Source organism: Chelonus insularis, unplaced genomic scaffold, assembly GCF_013357705.1.
Source record: "Chelonus insularis isolate UGA/USDA-ARS -01 unplaced genomic scaffold, ASM1335770v1 contig_116_pilon, whole genome shotgun sequence".
Classification (NCBI taxonomy): domain Eukaryota; kingdom Metazoa; phylum Arthropoda; class Insecta; order Hymenoptera; family Braconidae; genus Chelonus; species Chelonus insularis.
This window is the reverse complement of record NW_023276357.1, coordinates 822,009-842,898: the sequence shown is the minus strand read 5'-3', so window position 1 is coordinate 842,898 and position 20,890 is coordinate 822,009. Positions and strand designations below refer to the sequence as shown.

The 20,890-nt window shown below is 28.7% G+C and overlaps 1 protein-coding gene across 2 annotated transcripts; it reads right to left on the bottom strand.

The window, feature by feature from the left end:
* Nucleotides 1–2,057: 2,057 nt before the first annotated feature.
* LOC118074815 (myc protein) lies at nt 2,058–17,502 on the bottom strand. Of its 2 annotated transcripts, none has more exons than XM_035096304.1 (3): nt 16,991–17,502; nt 13,394–14,157; nt 2,058–3,421 (listed from the first exon to the last, which is right to left on the bottom strand). In XM_035096304.1, the coding sequence occupies exons 2-3, from the start codon at nt 14,151–14,153 to the stop codon at nt 2,796–2,798; spliced, it is 1,386 nt and encodes a 461-aa protein (XP_034952195.1). In that variant the 5' UTR covers nt 14,154–14,157; nt 16,991–17,502; the 3' UTR covers nt 2,058–2,795. The 2 variants fall into 2 exon arrangements, with proteins under 2 accessions (XP_034952195.1, XP_034952202.1); XM_035096311.1 differs by having other exon boundaries at nt 2,058–3,418.
* Nucleotides 17,503–20,890: the final 3,388 nt, after the last annotated feature.

The window sequence follows — 20,890 nt, the reverse complement described above, 5'->3', positions numbered from 1 at the left end:
ATGTTGCAACATAGGTTTTGAATTATTTCAATATTATTAGAAATTCTATTCAACTAATTAATATGTTTTTATCATTTTATTCATTGTACATAAATATTTTTTACGTATATACGGTAGTAATAGTTTTTTTTACATTTACACTGTTCTGTTGATTTAAACATCAACTATTTTTAATTATGAAATTTTCTACTCAATTATATCAAGAATACACTCTTTCTTGCTTCTAACATTTATCTTGAAAAATTCAGTTTATATTGTGAATATTTATTTATTCTATCATTCATTCACTATCGTTACTGTTAATTTCTCGTTTTCTTAAGCATCCCATTTTCGTCCTATTAAAAATGTATATAAGCAAATACTGTTATCTACATATGTAATGAACACATTTTTTGTTTTAAACTTTTTCTAATTATTCGTACATAATTGTTTACTATACGAACCAAACTTGAACAATATTTTTGCATTTTCATATTTACATGAATCAAAATAATTAAAATAAACTATTAGAAAAAACTTCCTAAATGATTACCATAAATGTTCATAAAGTGAGCAAAAATATAAATTATTCAAACAATAATATTCTCATAAATTATTTTTTAGATTAAGGAATTTATAAAATTTTTTCTTCATTTGTAATAAAAAATAACCAATCGATCGTTTTAGAAAATGAGTCCATAAGCCGTATGAGCAATTACTACCTTTCTTTCTGATTTTATTTGCAGATGATTTTGCAGAAGATTCAACAATTTATTTATATTTCGGATAAAGTATTTTTATTGTAAAATATTCGGTGTACATAAATTACTTGTAATTAAATACAACCATGAATTAAAAAAAAAATTAAATTATATTTTCATCAATAGAATAATATTTAAAAATAATTATTGAACTCAGAAATAAGAATAATTAAATCTTTTATATATATATATATATATATATATTTATATATATAACAATACAACAATATAAGATCAGTGTCAAATTACATTATTTTCGTTTTATTTTTTCCGAGTAAATTATCACCATGAATTAATAATTATAAATGTTATTTTCATTTGAATATACGATTCACATATATAACGTTATATATCAATATGCAAACTTATTCTTATATTTATTTTATTCTAAAGTAATATTTACATCATGCTAGACTATCATATACTTAAATTATTACACGAATCAAAAAAAAAAAGAAAATTCGTAATCCATATCGTATTTATAATTACATAAATCTGACGAAATCAATCCTTTCGAAAATGTTTGCAGTATAAAACTAAACACTAATTTTTCTTTAAAATATTAAGAAAAATTTTGTCAACTTTATTCCAGCAAAGTGAAAAAATTTTCAATCAATTTTTGGTTATTTTTTATCTCCTACAAATGAATAATGTAAAACCTTACTCTATCTAATAAATGTATTATTCAATAGTCAAATATACTTATTAATTTTATGGCCTCAAAGATTGAATAAAAGCGTAAAGTTAAATATAAATAGGAGGCCGAAAATTCCAAGATGAATTAATAAATAAATATAACTAATAATAAGATAATTAAGAAACGTCCATTCCAATTATCATGATGGGAGAAATGCATTTTTAACGGATGATAAACCACTATTTTTCTTTTATCATGACATGGCTCACGAAATTCTATATATGCGTCTTTAAACGCTTCATATATATATATATATGTTCATACATATACATATACATACATTTTTGCTTACCTTCATATAACTATCTACAATTCGTTGATACGACATCGCACAGCAATTGTCGATTAATGAACGAAAAAATGTACGAAATTTATATATCAATAAACAAATGTGGCTCAACCACTGTAGAGAAAAGTATAATCAATAGAATAGAATAATAATTATTATATAAATATAGGGGTTGCACGAAACGATCCTTTCTTAATAATAAAATTAATAATAATAATAATTATAATAATTGAAACTGCTTAAATATTAAAAAAATCAGTCAAATTAGATGTATTCTAGCAGCTATTGAATTCTAAAAGGTTGTAAAAATTCAAGTAATAACTTTATGAAGTAGAAAAAAATATATATATTTGTATTTATATATCTATTTACATATGAATGGCGTTCATTTGAAGACTGATGTAATTATTTATAATTGAATGAAGCGCGCCAACCCCTATTTATTAACTTGAAGTTCACCAATGAACCCGATGTAATAGTTAAGGTGATAAAAATGATTAAAGCAAAAACGCATCTAAATATCTAATTATGATGTTATTACAATATTTTCTAAGCCACTGACAATTGTCCGTATACTAAGTGACTCATGTTGTTGTTTATTTCTATGTTTATGTCTGTTTATTTGTTTCTGATATCCAATTAAACGTTGATCCGAGCTCGCTTTTGTTAATAGAGTCTTTGGATCCCTGAGTTAAAAAAATTCGGTATGCACATTCCGAACAGAGCGCAATTTTCAATACCACTGTTATGTCTTAAAAAACGAATTCTACAAACCGGTCTGAACGACTGTCAGCTTTTCAAGTCGAAGTTGTCAGCTCACAAATCGCAGAATTCTCTAAAACCGGTGCTATTCCTGCAAAAAACTTCAAGAAAATCCTTTTCCAAAGGATCTACTAATTCATTTTCATTTGTCCAACTTTAATCGATCCTAAATTTCTTATCCAGATTGTTTTCAACGACAAATGCATTTTTAAGAGACATAGTTTCATTTTGTTTTTTGTTTTTTTTTTAATTTTTGTTGTAAGTAAAAAAAATTTATTTCTTTTTTGAATTTTCAATGAATTTTATTTCAACGAGTCAGTGCTAAACTTCTTCTCAGAAAACTTAATCGTGCTCTTAGTTTCTCTTGTTGTTTTTTCAACTCAATAATTCTCATAGTGTTCTCGGCTTCGATTTCCTTCATTTTATCACAGTACTTGGAGGCCTGTCGCAAAATCGCTACTTTAGGTGCTTTCTCTTTAGATTCTATTTCCGGCACTAAACGTCTCAAGTCATCGAATGCATTCCTCAATTCAATTCTTCTTTGCCGCTCCATATTATTGTGAAGATTTCTCTTGTCTGTATCAGGTTCATCATCAGAAGAACTTCTTGAGGATGATAAATTCTTGATTGGTAGTGGTGGTGGTGGTGGTGGTATCGATATCGATGCTGGTGAATTTTGCTTTGATGTTTTGGCCTTTTTTGCACAGGTTCGTTGCACGGCTACACGTTTCGCTGGTCTCTGTTGAGCTTGACTTTGAGCTGGACGTTTACGGCTTGCATTTGGCGGTCTACCACGCGGCCGAGGTGCAGGTTTTTCATTTAAAACTATGTTTACTTTCGATTGTATCACCTTATGATCGGCTGAGCTCGGAAGTGTGGGAAGAATTGCTGGCTTGCAGGGCTTCTCGAACGACACTACATCAATCTCTTCTTCTAAAACAAATAACATATTTTTATATTATGATTTTTATTTATTTATTTTAAATATCTTACATAACTAATTATTCTTTAAAATAAATTAATCAACAATTAGATAATAAAGTTTGAATCTAATGATAACGATTAAAGTTTTTTTTTAAACAGCAACAATTATAGTATCCACTTCTTAAGAAATAAAATTACTAATGAGTTGAACTATTATATGTATAAGTGCTTTTGATCACAGATAATTATTATTTGCAAGCAAGTACATACAATGTAAAACCTTGAAATTGTCAATAATTATTATGAGCATGACTGAAGCATTACATTGTTGATAAGATTTAACAACTCGTCGTAACATATATAAGATTATATTGAAGATTATAAATAGACATTAATGTACTATTATAGTTTAAGGTTGATACTACATTGCACTGATAGTTGTAGTATATGAGGAATTATTAACTTTTATGAGAATAATTGATGCTCAACGAATAAGTATAATTTATTAGAGGAAAATTTTTTTAGTTTATCTACTTTTTACAGTTTAGTATCTAAGCAGCACCGACAACCAATTATAAATAATTACAGTAAAATAGTGGTTGAAACTATCGAAAATATTACACTCATTAAAAGGTTATCGATAAACTATACTGTCTAAAAATGTCGTTAGGAATAAGCCATTTTTTATTTAAATTTATCGAGCTGCTTTAAATAAGTTATTTCGGTATTGTATCACAAGAGTTGGAGTAGATCAATGACCTCTCTGCATGTTGATTATTCAAAGTACAAATAAATTAGGTTACATCGAAAATCAATTCCTATTCATTCTTAAAATACAAAGTTTGTACCTCGTTATGTTACTCTTTACTCTATATAATAGATGTTTAACTTGGATATTATTCAGTAAGTTTATTGTTAGTTAGTTGATTAAATTACATGAATTCAAAGTTCAGAATAAATGTATTTAATATTGATAATGTAAAACTTTATTTTTTGATTAATTTCATTAATTCTAAACTAATATATAAAAAAATCTCTTAATTTTTTTTTCTTTAAACAATGCTTCCATAAATACCTTAAAATAAATAAAAGTTAATTTCACATTTCATTCATGAATAATTGATCTTTTATAGCTGACTATTTTTTTTCCTTTTCGAAGCATTTAAGGAACAAAAAAAATTTATCTTGGGCCAAAAGGCAAAAGAAATTTCATGGGAGGAAAATTACGATGACGAGCTCTACGTGGGGTGAATAACAATAAATAAAATAAGGGAGAGCTGAAGAATAAGACAAACTAGTTAGTAGTTAGAGAGTGAAGACGACGATATTGACAAGGTGACTGAACGATGTTGGATTGACGAACACGAAAGATCCCAAGTATAGGGAATAATCAATACAGGATGACAAAATGTGAGATAAAAATTAGCTACGTGAGAAAAAACATTAAGGGAATAAAATAGTGAATGACAGAGGGTGAGAAGATGTTGAGATAATGGGAGTGGGGTCAACCTCAATTCGCAACAGCACGTGCAGCCGCGTAAAAGCGACCTTGAAGGTCAATGCTCCCTCTTTCTTCCTCTCTTATTCTCTTTGGCATTTTAGCAACCGTACATATATCTGTACATTGACGCAAATCAACTCACTTGACCAATCATCGAGATAAGCAAATCAGAATATATTATTTTTATAGAAATATCTTATTCTTTCAGTGTTATTATATTATTTATAGATAGCCTGACCTTACAGACCATTTTTACGAAATAAATTTTATCATCATTCAAAAGCTTTTTTTATTTCCTTCTGAAAAAAAAATATTCCCACAACTCTTGTTGAAAAATAAAATACACATGTTATCTTGAGTTTAATAACATTGCATAATATACTGTTATCTCATTCATGAATTATAATATCCAATGAAAAATTACATTCCACTTCAAAGGACTAAAAAAAATCTTATCAACTAATCATTGTCATATAAATGCAAAAAAAAGCGTTATGAAGATGTTGGTATGAAAAAAAAAAAAAATTCTTTTCAAAATAATTTGCATTTGATGACTAAAAATTTAAAGTACGAATTGACGAAAGTATACGTCTGCCAAAGATTATAAAAAGGTAATGAGCCACTTGAGGAGACTTTCATCGTGGAACTTAAGCATTGATCATGTGAAGCCATGCCTCTTCATGGTTCATGATGTCTTCTTTCGATGGTTCAATCTAGTTATAGTAGTTACGAAAGTAGGCACTATCTGTCATGTTCTTTAAAAGAAATAAGAAGTGGATAAATTCTATACACCTGGATACTAGTGGTTGGGTTTAATGTGCATTGCAGTCACGCGTGCCTACATGTATGCTATCTCCTACGCTTTTGCACAGAATTGAAAGTTCATCGTCTGTTTGATCCTTTATATGCTGACTTTCTAGAGTTGTACAATATCTGATACTGCCATCAAGTGTCGTAAACAAAGTGGATTATGTTTACGTCAATGGCTTGACGCTTCTTCAGTATGAAAAACTTAAATAATCGAAAAGAATGTGCAGGAATAATTTTTTTTTAAAGAAGACGAACGAATTCTTAATTGAATGAAAGAGGAGTGCCTTTGACATACTCAAGAAGATACGGTGAAATTCAATAGACTCAAGTGATTCTATACAACAACGTGAATTAATTCGTTTTCTTTTTAATTTAAATTGCTCTTTATTTCATTAATTTCTCTTTTGAATTATCATTTTATTGTTTTATCTTTTTCTTTCAGCACATCATTAATAAAGCATGATGGTCTATCGTGCAGTTTTAATTTACAAATGAATGAATTTGAATTTAACTAGACTTAGGCTCTTACACTGCTTACAAATACTTCAACTCACTACCTTTGGAAGTAAAATGTCTTAGTTACTCTAGACATATGCTTAAAAAAAATATTCGACTTGGTTACGTCGATTACTAGTATTGCATTTTGTTGTGTAAATTGATCAATTTATTTAGAAGAAAATTTAATTAAAAATTAATTTTTTTTGGTAATAAGAAAAATTGAAAAAACTTTTAACTTTTTCTATTTACAAAATGGAAACTACAGATCATTATTTTTAACATTCTCATCCTATTATATAACTTTTCCAAACACTTTTATGATATAACTGTAGCTATAACTCGTGAATAAGCTTCCATAAGTTATAAGTTGAAACGTCATAAATGAATAGTAATTTATTAGCAAACCAATTAACTGAAGTATGCATTTAATATAAATTAATTTATAAAATGAATTATGGAACATTGAACATCGAATAGAAAACAAACAATTTTATATTGTAAAAAAAAAAAAAATGTAGCATAAAATCAGTTTATTTAATTGATTATTTGAAATATTATCCTACTTATATTTATCAAACTTTTATTACTTATAAATTTAATTATGAATTTTTCTTTTATATTTTTCAGTCGTTAAATGTAATTGAATTAAAACATAAAATAAACTCTCGTTAATTTATAAGTTTGAATTGAATTGAATAGTGGAATTTTTTCAAAAGTAATCAAATTCATTTGGAATCTTTGAAAATAAAATGATTGCTCAAACTTTTTAATCCAATTATTCAAAATATTTGTGTCATCTAATTGATGCAAATGGAATTTCGAATATCAATGGTATGAGAATCAAGATAATTAAATAACTGTCAGAAATTTAGATAGCCAATGGGTGTATTAATTTTTGAAGTAAAATGAAATGATAATTTTATAGCATGAATTATAATTAATTGTATGGAGAGCACATAATATCCGATCTTGTTATAACATAAAATTTGATTACCGATAGACGTTTTTTTTCTTACGCTGAAGATTGCAAATTTAAGAGAAAGTAAAAAAAACTTGATGGTAGATTGGTCTGATGGGAAATAGAAAAAGATGAGAGTCGGTGAATTTGGGCATCGCACAGACGATGGAGCAAAAGTAAGAGGAAAAGAAGCAGAGGGGAGAGGAAAGACGGGACTTGTCGGTTAACCGGAGACCGGTCGACATTCCGAAATCAGGTTTTGCGTCCGACATTTTGCAATGCCGCCTAATTCTCGTGAGTCTAGAGGCGACCGCCGTTCAAACCCTCTCCCTAATTCCACGAAGGTCGACGACGACTCTCTTTAATGTTTTTTTTTCTTTATTTCCTTTTCTGTTTACTGGCGTTTTAAGAAGATTGGCTGATGGATTTTTCGGTAGAAAAAGGCATTGCGAAAGGCAGACCTAAGAGGAGAAAGATTGAAATGTTTGGCAAAGTGCCATATTTTATCGGGGGAACGAATTTAAATATATGAAATGTCTATTATGTGTCTTAAGTTCAATCTCCTATTACTTACGCTACACATCCTGCACGCTCGACTCTCTCTCCCACATACATCGGATCAACTTTAATGAATGAATGAATGGATTGCGTCATCATGGAGATGTGCCATTGGATGTACGCACGACCGAGTGTTGTCGGTACCCGACCGTGAAAATACAGTCTCGTAATACTACAGTAGTAGGATAGGTCGACGCACCGCGGACTTGACAGGAAATAATCGATTTATTCTGGTCAACCTTCATAGAGAGAACAAAGACCACCATGGCATAGTTACCACACACACACACACTAGTCTCCTACGACTACATATATATTTATTCTCATCAAGTCTGGGAAAGTTTTTAAGAATTTGCGAAATTGAGTCAATTCGTTGACCGATCAGTCATTATTTATATGCCGATTTTTAATTAGAATTAATGTCTTACTAGTCAAGTGATATTTCATTTGTGACATCGGATTTCAAGATAGAAACACTATCAAAATTCTGCCAAGACCTTTCTCCTTTTTTTTTAAGGTAATAAAATCAACATTTCGAATAAAATTATTTGAGTATTAATTTCATTAGATTCATCATTTTTTTTAAGATCCATGGTGTTTTAGAAAGTAAGAATTAATCTAATATTAGTTTAATTGCGAATATTTAAAATTTTTTTCATTAATTAAATAAACTTTTCTTTACCCAGTGTATACAAAGGTACTAAACAATTTATGTCTCTTTACCATTTAATCACATTACATAGTTGATAAGCATTAAATACCATGTGAAGTCTGGTTCTCTCAGTTATAATTACAGTCATTGGTTTGGCTCGGTATTTCAATTATATTATTGTACAGAAATGATTAAATATGACTCACTAGACTTTTCTTAGCATCAGCTGACTCGGTTAAGATCTCGTGCTAAATTTATTCAATTAAATATTTGATATTTAAAGGATAAAAAAGAAATTTTATTTAGAATAATTGTTTGTTGAATGTGAAATGATGTGACAATGAGATAAGACTTGAAGGGATTGCAATCTAATTGATCAAAAAATTATTCATATCTGTACTTCTATCATATCATGCAGAATCCGCCTCGTCATCCTCCCACTAGTGGCGGGCGTTTCATTTCCTAGTATTAAACAGTCATCCTCGCCTACTCAGAATCTCTAGCACATTGCTAGTTTTGTACGGGTTGTAGTGGCAGTTTGCCCACGTCAGTGTAATTACTCGATGCTTGTAAGATGATCTCACGTCTCAAATAAATGTTTAAAACTTATCGGCATCTACAATTACAGTCTATGGAGTTAATCAGTCTCACCTATTTTTATAAGCTCACTTTTGACACGATCTTCTATTACTTAGTAACGGTAAAAGTGGATTACAATAGAGCTTTTCTGTTTTGTTGAAGCAAAAATTTATTTTTATAACAAATTTAGATATTTAAAATTTTTTTTAAATACCATTAAAAAATATGTATGCAAAAAATATTTTTTTATCATCATTTTTTTTATTAATAATAAAAAAAAAAAAAAAAATTCTTCTAAAGAATTTGTAGTTTTCAATAAATATTTATGACTCTGAAAATAAATTTATTTAAATCTATGCTCAATATTATATTTTTTAATAAAAATTTTATTGTCTAGTGTGAATTATATGACTTTTAAATTTTAAAATAGCACTAATGAATCTTATATAAATAAAAAAAAAATTATTTAGAATTCTGATAGAACTATAAATTATTTAAAAATAAATCTGAAGATATTGGTATTTTTTTGTAATATAAAGACACAAAAAATGTTCAACTGACAAGTCTATATCCCATTTTCCACGAAGAATAAAAAAAAAGATGATTTTCTTAAATAACTAATCAGGAAGTTAGCATCAAAAAAAAAAAAGCTTCATCAAACATAATCTTTTTGATAAAAAAAGCAGATATTGGTATGTTTACCCTAAGAATTAACATTGTATCATTGAAAATATATCACGCGATGGAAAAAAAAAGAAATCTTTGAGTATATTGATACTTATCGAAAAAAAATTCGGACTATAACTAATGGTATTTATCAAAAATTCTATAGATAACGAACCCTATCATTAGATGTCCAGTCATGCAAACTTGACGTTATCAATCTTGCGCAATCATACGGCGTCAACTATTATTGAGCTTCCTAGTGGCGCCAGTAAATATTCAGTCCATATGACATCAACTTAAGTACTTCACGTACACTTATTACATTTTATTAAGTAAATCCATTTATCGTATAATCATTAATACAAAGAAACCTCTGGTATGTAAAAATAATCATAAGAAAACTGCAATTCAAAACTTCCGGTTTCATTTAAAACAACAAAATCATCATTAATAGGACAAAAAAAAAATGGTTTGTTTAAATGATAAATAAAAATATTTAACGGACTTGATGAAAGATGATAATAACTGGTGGAAACACCTGCAAAAAATACTATTAAGGCGCTTGGACTAAAGAGTTACGGCCCTGACCAATGCCCTCTTCTCTTTCTCCACTCCTCTATATAGCGCTCAGAGTGTTCATCCGAATGGTAAAAAAAACTAGTCGCATTCCGGCGACCATTTAAACCGCGGCCAAGTCCCACGCCCAATTGCAAGGTGGCTGGTGTAGTATGAGTGGGAGGAGGCTACCAGTGACGTCATTCGACAACGTGTGACCTTCAATAAGTTCCCGCGTTTTCAGAGATCGTGCAGACGCACTTGAAACCTTGCTGAGTTAGCGTCTGTATCCTCCTATAACGGATACCAGCATTTATCATCCTGCCAAGGCGATGAGACATCAATGGGAATTTCTATTATTCTTATTTACATTTCCTTGCAAATTACTCTTGAGAATTCATGAAAATCAATGAATTTTTTCGACAAACGAATATTGTTGAATTTTTTTTTTTTGATAATATTGTGTGTTGTTATCAATCTTAGTTATGATTAATGATAAGCTTCATTAGAAATATAATTAATTATAAGATATTAAGAAATAACGTGTTTAAAAAAAAATTCTGTTTATCAATCTCTAGAAGTAATTGTTAATGAATCTTATCTTATGGATTATCTGTTTTAATAAATTTTTCTGTTTCATTAAAATAAGAAATAATTATCGGTTACTTATCAGGTTGAATGATTGCATAGAAATCATTAGAAATTACTTATCGTAATATGAAACTCGCAAAGAAAATCATTTTGATAAAAATATTTTCTCTTACTGTACAATTTTCTTATTTTACAGTTCAAGAAAAATATTTCTTTAGTGTCTAATAAATATTTTTCATTGGAACACGTGAAGTGATAATATTCAAATAATTGTTTTTAAACCTCATATATTGTTTAAAAATAATAATAATAACAAAAAAAAGACTTTTGTAAAAATTGCATGTCTAAAAAAATATGTTTACTCTGGTCAAAATCGTCTTAAGGGCGTTTCTCACGCAATATTTATGGGTGGCACGTCGCACAAGCTTTCAAAGAGAAAAGGCAAATTTGCCGGCTTCATTCTCCTAATTATCGTCTGTTGAAATAAAATAAAATATTCAAGTATTTCAGACAAAGAAATTTCACCATTACTCATCCAAATTCACGAGAAAAATTGAAAAATATTAATTGCCTTAAAAATAGTGGTAACATTATCACCTTATGGTAATTTATCAATAACTTAAATAAATGAATTGTAATAAACACAGGAAAATGAGTGTCATGTATGTACAGTATGATTACAGTTGAAATGAAAGAATTCCACGAAAATATGCAAGACACATGCAGCCGATGAGACGCGTGATGTGTACAAGAGTGCAATGTACACGATGCACCAATAGTTATTTTCTTTTTATAGCTACATTCTTAGTCTCTGTCGTATGTGCATTTTCCTCAAATGACTGATAATGATTGCATAAACGAACATGCTTTCACGATGAATACACTTATTTACATTAGAAAACGAACTAATTTCCCATTTATTTGATTTAATATCGATAAATGCCACTTTTCAAAATTTAATATCTTATGTATACACTAAGATTATATTTATCTAAGAATGTAAGAAAAAATTCCTTTGTAATTATTATATTTAATCAAATAAACTCATTAAGTATGGATTATTTATCAAAATAAAAATAAAAGTCTCTAATGCATTGTTTTTTTTTTTATTGAATTCTGTCGAATTCAAAATAGATAAAAAAAAGAAATAAATTTTCGTATGTTTCTTATTCGATGCATTTATTTGCGTGAATGTTGCAAAACATTTTGCACAGGAAAAAAAGCGCTGATGATCAAGCATCAACTACAATACATCGTGATGTAGATGTGAGGAATTTACAGTTTAAACGTTAGTGACATTGGCACAAGTGGTAGTATTAGGTTTATTGTCTACACAAGAAGTAGCAGCACCAACTCGATATGAAACGGACGCGGGATGTCACCATGTGGCGTAACGTATGTTCAGGTGTCTTATAAAATTAGAGTGACGCAAGCATTTGATCGTGGCGCCAATCACAATGTGTTACTTATGCGAAGAAAATTAGAGTATTCATTATGCCAACATCCGGAGTGACTCTAGAATATCTTTAAATATTACAAAAATCATTGAACTTAATAAAAAATAGTTTCCAACTCTTTTGACATCTAGGAATTGAAGAAAAAGAATTAGCAATCATTTGAAAGTTTAATTTGAAGTTTCTTCTTTCGTTGAAATGAATTTTTTTGATAATTGTAATTTACTTGTCTATTAGACAGTGATAGGTAGACAATGAAGAATGACAAAAAAAGTAAAAATACTTTGCACGTACATTCTGAGGAACACGAGTTCGCAAAAAGTTACGCGCAGTCTCAACTTGTGAGAACGCGCGCAGAATCGATAGGGGAAAACCAATAGTTTTTGGTATGCGGGCACGCCCGTTGTGATTAGGGAGAAGAACCGATCAGGCCCCATTACTTCTAGAAATAAACTAACTGGTTATTTTATAACTTGCATCTACAATGCGGGCAGTCAAAATTTATCTCTACGAATTATTTTATTTTTAATTTAACCCCGAGGAAAAAAAATAAACAACATGCGATAATTGCACTCGACAGTGTCGTGATTTATCGTATCTATGAAAAATAAAATAAATACGTAAAGAATGTTATAATACACTTGAATTACTCTCTTGTTAGACATAATCACGTCTTACATCATGAAAGATCATCTACCAGACTGAAGGATTCAATTATCGCAACTATATGCCATTAAAAATTACAGATTTCCAACGCTTATTTGCATACTTGCTTATTTTTTTCTTATAAAATTAATTTACCAATTCCTTTTTCAAGCTTGTTAATTCTATAAATTGCATACTAATCATCAAAACCTATCCCAAGGTTTATTTATATTTTTATCATCAAATGATTTTATTTAAAAATAGACTAATCATCGTGAGATGTTTTAAATCAACTGAATAATCTTATAAATAATAATTTAACACCTCATTGAAACATAAAATGAATCCACAGCATGAAATTGAAGTCAGAATATCATTTGTGATAAAAATAAAAATAGTATATAACTTGTGTGGGAGTAGGTTTCTGATCTACAAGTGATAAATAATATATTAGCATCAATTATTTTAATTACTTTCTAATAATTATTAAATGATAAAAATGATTGAAACTTACCGGAATCTGATGGCGTTTGAACACCTAAGAAATCCATTCTTTTGTTGTTAGGTTGATGTATGTGGTAACTATGGTCATTAAGAGGATTTCTGATTTCCGTCTGTTTGGCAGGAGAAACATTGGAACGATTCGATAAACTGCCATACTCATTAGCAAAAGAATTCGTATTGGCTTCAAGTTTTCTTTGCCCACTTCTGACAAATTGTCCAGTGACCTCGCTCACATGCACTGCCTTGATCACTGACATACACTCTGACAATTTCTCATTAATGCTGATCTGTTCATGTTTAAATATTGGTGGTTCCCGTTCACTATCTGAATCTGATTCGGAACAGCTTTGGGGCGTTTCCGGACGTGTTGAGTCACCATCACTTTCTAAACTGTCTGTTCTTCGTGGATGTTGTAGCTGCTGATGCTGTTGCTGAGGCGATGAAACTGCTCGAGATATCAGAAGACTTCGACCCGCTGCAACTTTTCGATGTATCTGACTTTTATCTTTTTTTGTGGGCAATGTCTTGTTGTGCTCTTTGCTGATGCAGAGACCTGCCCACATGCAGTCATGATGCCGAATTTCTGGGTAGTCCAAGCAATTTTTTTTATTGTCCGTAAAAAAGTCATCAAATGCACGTTCATGGTAGTGGACGTCTATAGATAGTGGTGCGTCTAAGTCGAACTTTTTCCATATATCGTCCGACACAACTGTGCCCAACGGCTCGTCCAGCAAACTAAAGTGTGAAGAATCCCACGTTGGCACCGGCATTTTTCTGTAAGGAAAAAAAACTTTAACATTTGTTGCTGATATATTTCTTTCAATTACAGTAAGAGTCATGAGTTTCTTTTTTGTGTACACGTTCTTTAATTGAATTAAACATTATTCCATACACTTTTTTTTCAAACTTTGCTCCTTGATAAAAATTGAATTAACAAGAGTATCATAATTACAGGAAATATTAGTTCAGGTATGATGCGTTCATTCATTCTTTTATTTCACAGATAAAATGTTTAGATATTTATAAAAATATGTACAATGTTGACTTTGACGTACCGAACTGGTTAACTATATATTTACATTCAACCTTGTTATTATTATTATTATTTAATTCAAATACATAACTAATGACAAACCATTCACATAATGTTACATAATTTAATGATGAATGAAAAATAATCCTCACTAAAATTCAGTAAAATTAACTTGCCCAACTTTGAATGAATTTTATTATTGATTTATTGCCAACTACAAGGGTTATCTTAAAATAAACATTAATTGGCACTTTGATTAATAAATAATTTTGGCTTTCAATGATAATTTAACAATCTTTATGAATAGGGGAAAAATGACATAACGAAATAAAAATTATATAAATATCGAGAGAGAGAAATAAAAGTATCTTCTAACTAGATGTAAACTAAATGAACGAGTAGAAATAGTATGATAATTCTTGAAGGAGTATTTAACATTGCTACTTGTGCTATAAAATTGATATTTATTTACGAGTGGCTAATAAAGATATGAAGATAGTTGTCATTTCTGAAATAACTTTAGAAAACGTAAGGACATCATTTCACATCACATTAGAAACTTTCGGCAATCATTTACTAATGACTTTAACATTTTATGGGAATCATGTCAATGAATTCACTAAATTCCAGGTGTTATTGTGATTATTATATTATATAAATAATAAATACCATCTTAACCATGATTTTTTGTCGAGCTTCGAAGGATAAAAGGAACCTTTGTAAGTCGTTCAACCGTAAAAACGCGCAAGAGAAGAAAAAACAAAGATAGATTCTTCCTTTCTTTCTGTCTCTTTCTTTTTTCGTCCCCATATTCTATCTCTTTTCTATACTAATATATGCTATATGTATATATACACATTCATTCGCGTATATGTGCCTGGCAATAGTAAAGTCCTGTATCTAAGCGCTCACTCAATCGTTCCCCTCTCTCTACGGTATCCTATCCATACACAAAAGAAGCAGGAAAGAATCACCTTCATTCGAAATAAAACTCGCGGCCAAACTGTTAGGAGCAAAAAATTCGAATGAAATTAGATCTCTCCATGGTGTACATCTATTTTGAAGCGGACTGTATACGGCACCATACAGTCATTTATACAAAGTAATGTAAGGACAAGAACAAGAAAAGTTAAATTTCAAAGAAAAAATGTAAACTTTCAGAATTGAAGTCTTATTCTTTTTTTATTTCAAATTTTTCTTTTTGTTCTCTTCATAACTTATATAAATTCTATCCGTATCGGTATAATTATTCCAAATTAAGAAATATATTCAGCTAATGGGGCAATTAAATTAATTAATATAGAAAAATTTACGACTCCTTAGGCATTTTTTTTTTAAACTCTTACTGTATTTTTATGTTTATTACTTTTATTATTTAATGAATAAATTAATAAAACGATTATATTCACAAACAACTTGTAAATAAATAAAATTTTATCTTCCGAGCTTTTCCGTTTTAGAATGACACCATAAAAACTTTCCAATCATTATACACCGTAATAAATGTCAAAAAAAAAATTCTGTCGTACTTGGAACTTGTTAATTTGGCACTTTTGTGTTTTATCTGTATATACAAATATTATAAAATACTAGGAAAACTTTAAAAAACTAATACATAATATATTAACAACTAGAAAGAACACTTAAAAAAGAGAAGCAAATGAACGAGAAAATCTACTGACTACAAACGTAAGAACATAACAAAAAAAATACATGCCTGCCAATATTATAAATACAAATAATAATACTTAAGCCCTATTGTACAAAACACTTTCCAAGAAAAAATTAAGTAAAAAGGACCACCTTAGACCTCACAGTGAGTCTTTTTCAAGGATGAATAGAGTATATTAAACTCTATGTATTTTAACTACTCACTACTGTCTGAAGTCTATCCCTGGAGACGCGATACACTTTCATTCATTTTTCTCGGAATAATAAAAGAATAAACTCCCTAATCAATAAGCAATTGTGTCATCGTTAAATAACTGATTAACTAAATGATCTTTTCGATTGATAATTAATTAAATAATAGACTTAATTGATTGTTATGTCAATAGCGAATATTTTTAGATTGTCCTGCAAAGTGTAGAGCTGTTAAAAGGAGCATCGTTATTTGTGAGAAGAAAAAAAAAACAAAAGAAAATAAACGGGAGATATGTTTCAATGAAAAGACAAAACTAAGTCTCGTATATAAACCACTACTAACTACATATAGCGTATATTATATACATATATATGATACGCTATATAGAAACGCGCGCGAATTGTAAAATCGATCCGGTTGGCACGACCCACGCGGCTCACGAAAAAAGCCGGTTGACTCTATTCCTAGGGCGTATCAGGACACTTCAAAATCGATACACTAGTTTTATTATTAAATAATTCTTACATAATAATTGATTATTTTTTACTAATTAATCTCATGAGAATTAAATAAATCATTAGAGAAAGGTTCCAGTTCAATACTAGTGAAATATTCAAAGATTGCACAAAGACATGTAACACTCACAAAACTCACAAGTCCCCAACAGTCAACACGGAACTGGGGGGTATGCATATTTAACCAGAACTTACCAATTTTCAAATAATCCAAATGAACTTAATTTGATTCACTTTTATATCAATCACTTTAAAATGTTTTAACAAATCCGGATTAATAATCAATACTAATCTAAAAACTGATTTGCTCACAAAACTGATTAGTAAATAATTTCGTACAACGAAATTAATAAAAGTTTATATATTTATTTATATATGTTTAATGTTTTATTAAGATTTCTTTCACGATCAAAACTTTTTTAAGAGCAACTTTTATTTGTTTCTTGTGATTTAGAATTCCCAACACACTACGAACAATCTATGATCGTATGAGCCAATTCCAATGTATCTTTGTAAAAATATTACACGACGTGAACGAACAATTGGCGGATAAAAGAACGGCCTGATTCAAAATAATGGACATCCTCAAGGCGCTAAATAACTCAAGATATAGATCGATTGATACGATGTTCAATATTCGGAGATTGAACTCGCACACCAGACACCGGCCGATCTTTACTTGAAAGCCGGTTCAAGGGGACTGAACGCCAGACCATGCCGCTGCTTCCAATTCCCACATTGTACGTATTATACCTGCCTCCCGCCTATACCAACTGCGTACCCGGCATCAGGGACGTATCAACTGATACCAGCGCCACTCTGCTCTACTACAGACATTGACTTTGCCTAGTTTTATTCGTCTCATGAATTCCACCATTCCGCGTTACGGCTTTTCATCTTTTTTTGCGCAGCTCAATGATTGTAAAGTAATGTTACCTTTGAAAATACGCGGAACAAAAAAAGTAAATTCCAAATACACACCGTTAGTGACATGTAATTTTTGCGGAAATACTAATTATCACTGGTAAATTTAGTTAAGTACCAATGCAAAATTAAAAAATTGCTGGGTCATCATGTTGAAAAGATTTTTCATTTAAAACATAAAAATTTCATGGTAATTATTGGGAAAGTGTAAAAATTCCTTCTAATTTGTTATACTTCGTTTTAAAACATTTCCCCTGAAAAATTAAAAGAATGAATAAAGAAAAATGTTTGTTATGAATTTAATGAATCATTTTCTGGAAGATTCGTTACAGAAAAAATCTCATCAGTCGATAATAAGCAAGAAGTTGATCCACCATTTATTCTATTATAAAATGTATTGAAAAACTCATTAAAATAAGATAGCCATTACATCATAATCATGTAAATAATTGAGAGTAATTAATTTTTGAGTAGAATGGCAAGTTTTTCTTAATAACTTTGGTTTTGATTTGTTTGACAATTTCATCTCTATATTGAATTGGAAAAAGTTTTAATACAATTTTTGGTATTTCCTGTTGTAAAATAAAACGTCATATCACATAAGTAGACGAAAATCACGAACAGTTTTTATGTTTAAAGTGGATTATCTAAAGATTAAGATAAAACTGATTAGAGAATAATCGTTAGATATTTAATTGTTAATAATTCCAGATTGTAATCAATAGTGTTTTGTATTTTACTTCCTCAATGAATAGATGAACATGAACAGGGTTGCACAAATTTATGAAAGTTATCATGTTATGTGTTTTCGCATCTATCATTTGGTGTCAAGGATTCAATATATTGTATGGAATTTATTATTAAAACACGGGATGTAAATTCGTATCTAGTTGTTTTTAAATAATTATCTAATTTTAAATATTTTCTTGGTTAAATAATTCTGTGCAATACTGTAGAATTTACAATTGTTTTTACAATTAAAAACTTTCCGTTTAATAATTGATACAGTAATAATTGACAAGCTTACATTTTTCAACCAAATTAATTGGACTATTAGATACATTTATTCTATTTTTTTTTATCCGATAGTGATGTATGGATTGCACAAGTTCTCGACAGATGTATTAGATAACAAATTGTTTCTATACTCAGATAATATAATAAAATTTTTATGTTTTAATTTTTATTAACTGACAAAAGAATGTTGATAATCAATAAATTATATCCTCTACAGGGTTTTCGGAGAATATTTAAGATTGTTGAAAGATATCAGAAAAAGCATCATACAGAGATGTGGATATGTATTTTTCGGAGAATTGCACAAAGCTATAAAAGATTGTAAACAACGAAAAAAAAGGGATATAATATTCCAATATATATTTGATATAATTTTAATTTTAGAATCGTTGATGAAAAATAATCATCAAAATCATTTTTTTCGATTATTTTGCCATAATTTGTGATTAATTACATAAACGATCATGTGGGATGATTATTTATAAATAGAAATATCTATTATTAGATATCCTAAAGGCATCACAAGTTAAATTATGTTAAATTCTTGGAACAATTATTTAAACGTCTATTTTATATGAATATTATCAATAACTGGAGGTTGCATACATATTGCATAAGAAGACAAAATGTATTCTGGCGTTTAAAAATTATGTGATAAGATTAATTATTGACGATTACTTATGTTACAGTATTAATTATCTTTTACTTCTAATCAATTCTATGAAAAAAAAATTCTCACATTTCACAGCTTTAAATTTGACAGGTGATAAATATAAAATGGAACTCTCAATTATTTGGTGATATTTTTTTATCAAATAAATATCTGACAAGATTTCACTATTTATAAGAACATTAAACAATTTAGCACCGGCGTTTAAAATCTTTTGGACTGAAAAATTGTATTGCATTGATAGCTAAAATATGTGTTAAATTTTCATGTTTGAAGATTATAAAGATAAAAAAAAACTATTGGGAAAATTACCACGTATTTAATAGTAAGTAAACATTCTTCATACATTGTTAAAAAATATTATTTGACTTCTTTCATTAAATAAAAATGAAACACCTTGAAAAGATATAGTTTAAATATTATTTATCGATCTACGTAAAAAATTGTATAATTTAATACCAAAAATAAGTTAGCTGTTTAAATTAATATAGTTTCTATGATGTAGAACTTTACACTTATTCATGACCATATTTATCTGTATAGATCTATGTATACAGACTAACAAATGTTTAATTCCATTTAAATATCTCAACGAATGAGTTTACTATCATACATTTTTTATTGTACAAATAAGATCACCAAAATAAATAATTCTTTTACTACTTACGTAGAGAATTAAGTTTTATATCAAAAAATTAATCTATTAATATAATATTTTAAAATACGTAATATTCTTATGAAACCATGTATTAAATTTGGCATGATTTTTTATTTATTTTAATTAAAATTTTTTCTTCAACAAACAACTTATAGATAATGTTTTTATCATTTATATTAGCAGTCACTTTGTTTAAGGGAAACTTGAATATATACAAGCCCTTGACATACTACGGTTATATAATCTAAGTGACATAAAAAAATTAATTATGACACTATATTCTATATAATACTACTCAATTATCTAAATTACGGAAAGTATTTTAAGTATTTTCTAACTAAAAAATTCATAATACTTACAATTGTAAATAAAACAGAAATTTTGAAAATTACAATCATTGATTTCAATATTATTTTTATAAATATTCTTGCTATATTTAATATAAATTTTAATCTTTTTAAATAATAAGATGAATTATTTTGACATATCTATTAATTTTACTCCATTCGTAATGTAATTAAAATGTTAAAATCTCTTTAGAGACTCAGAAAAAAATAAAAGCTGAAGTGGAGGGCACTTGAAGTAATAGGTACAGCGTTAAGTACGTGCGTGGGGAGAATTTTATAATATTGCCTTTTGACGAGAAATTAAGAGTCTTAAGAATAAAGAAAGAATTCTAATACAATCCTTATTGTGCAAATTATTGATTTATATTTTTTTATTAATTGTCCTTAGGTACTTCAAGAGATTATTATAATAATAATAAAAAAGCGTGATAGCTACTTTCAGTTATCTATTGATGAGCGTGCGCACAGCTTGACTGCGT

Bases quoted from the DNA above. Each gene is read 5' to 3' on its own strand.
- LOC118074815 (XM_035096304.1), bottom strand. From the start codon at position 14,153: ATGCCGGTGCCAACGTGGGATTCTTCACACTTTAGTTTGCTGGACGAG. The intron at 3,422-13,393 runs GTAAGTTTCAAT...TATTTGTTTTAG, and splicing joins TCAAACGCCATCAGATTCCG to AAGAAGAGATTGATGTAGTG.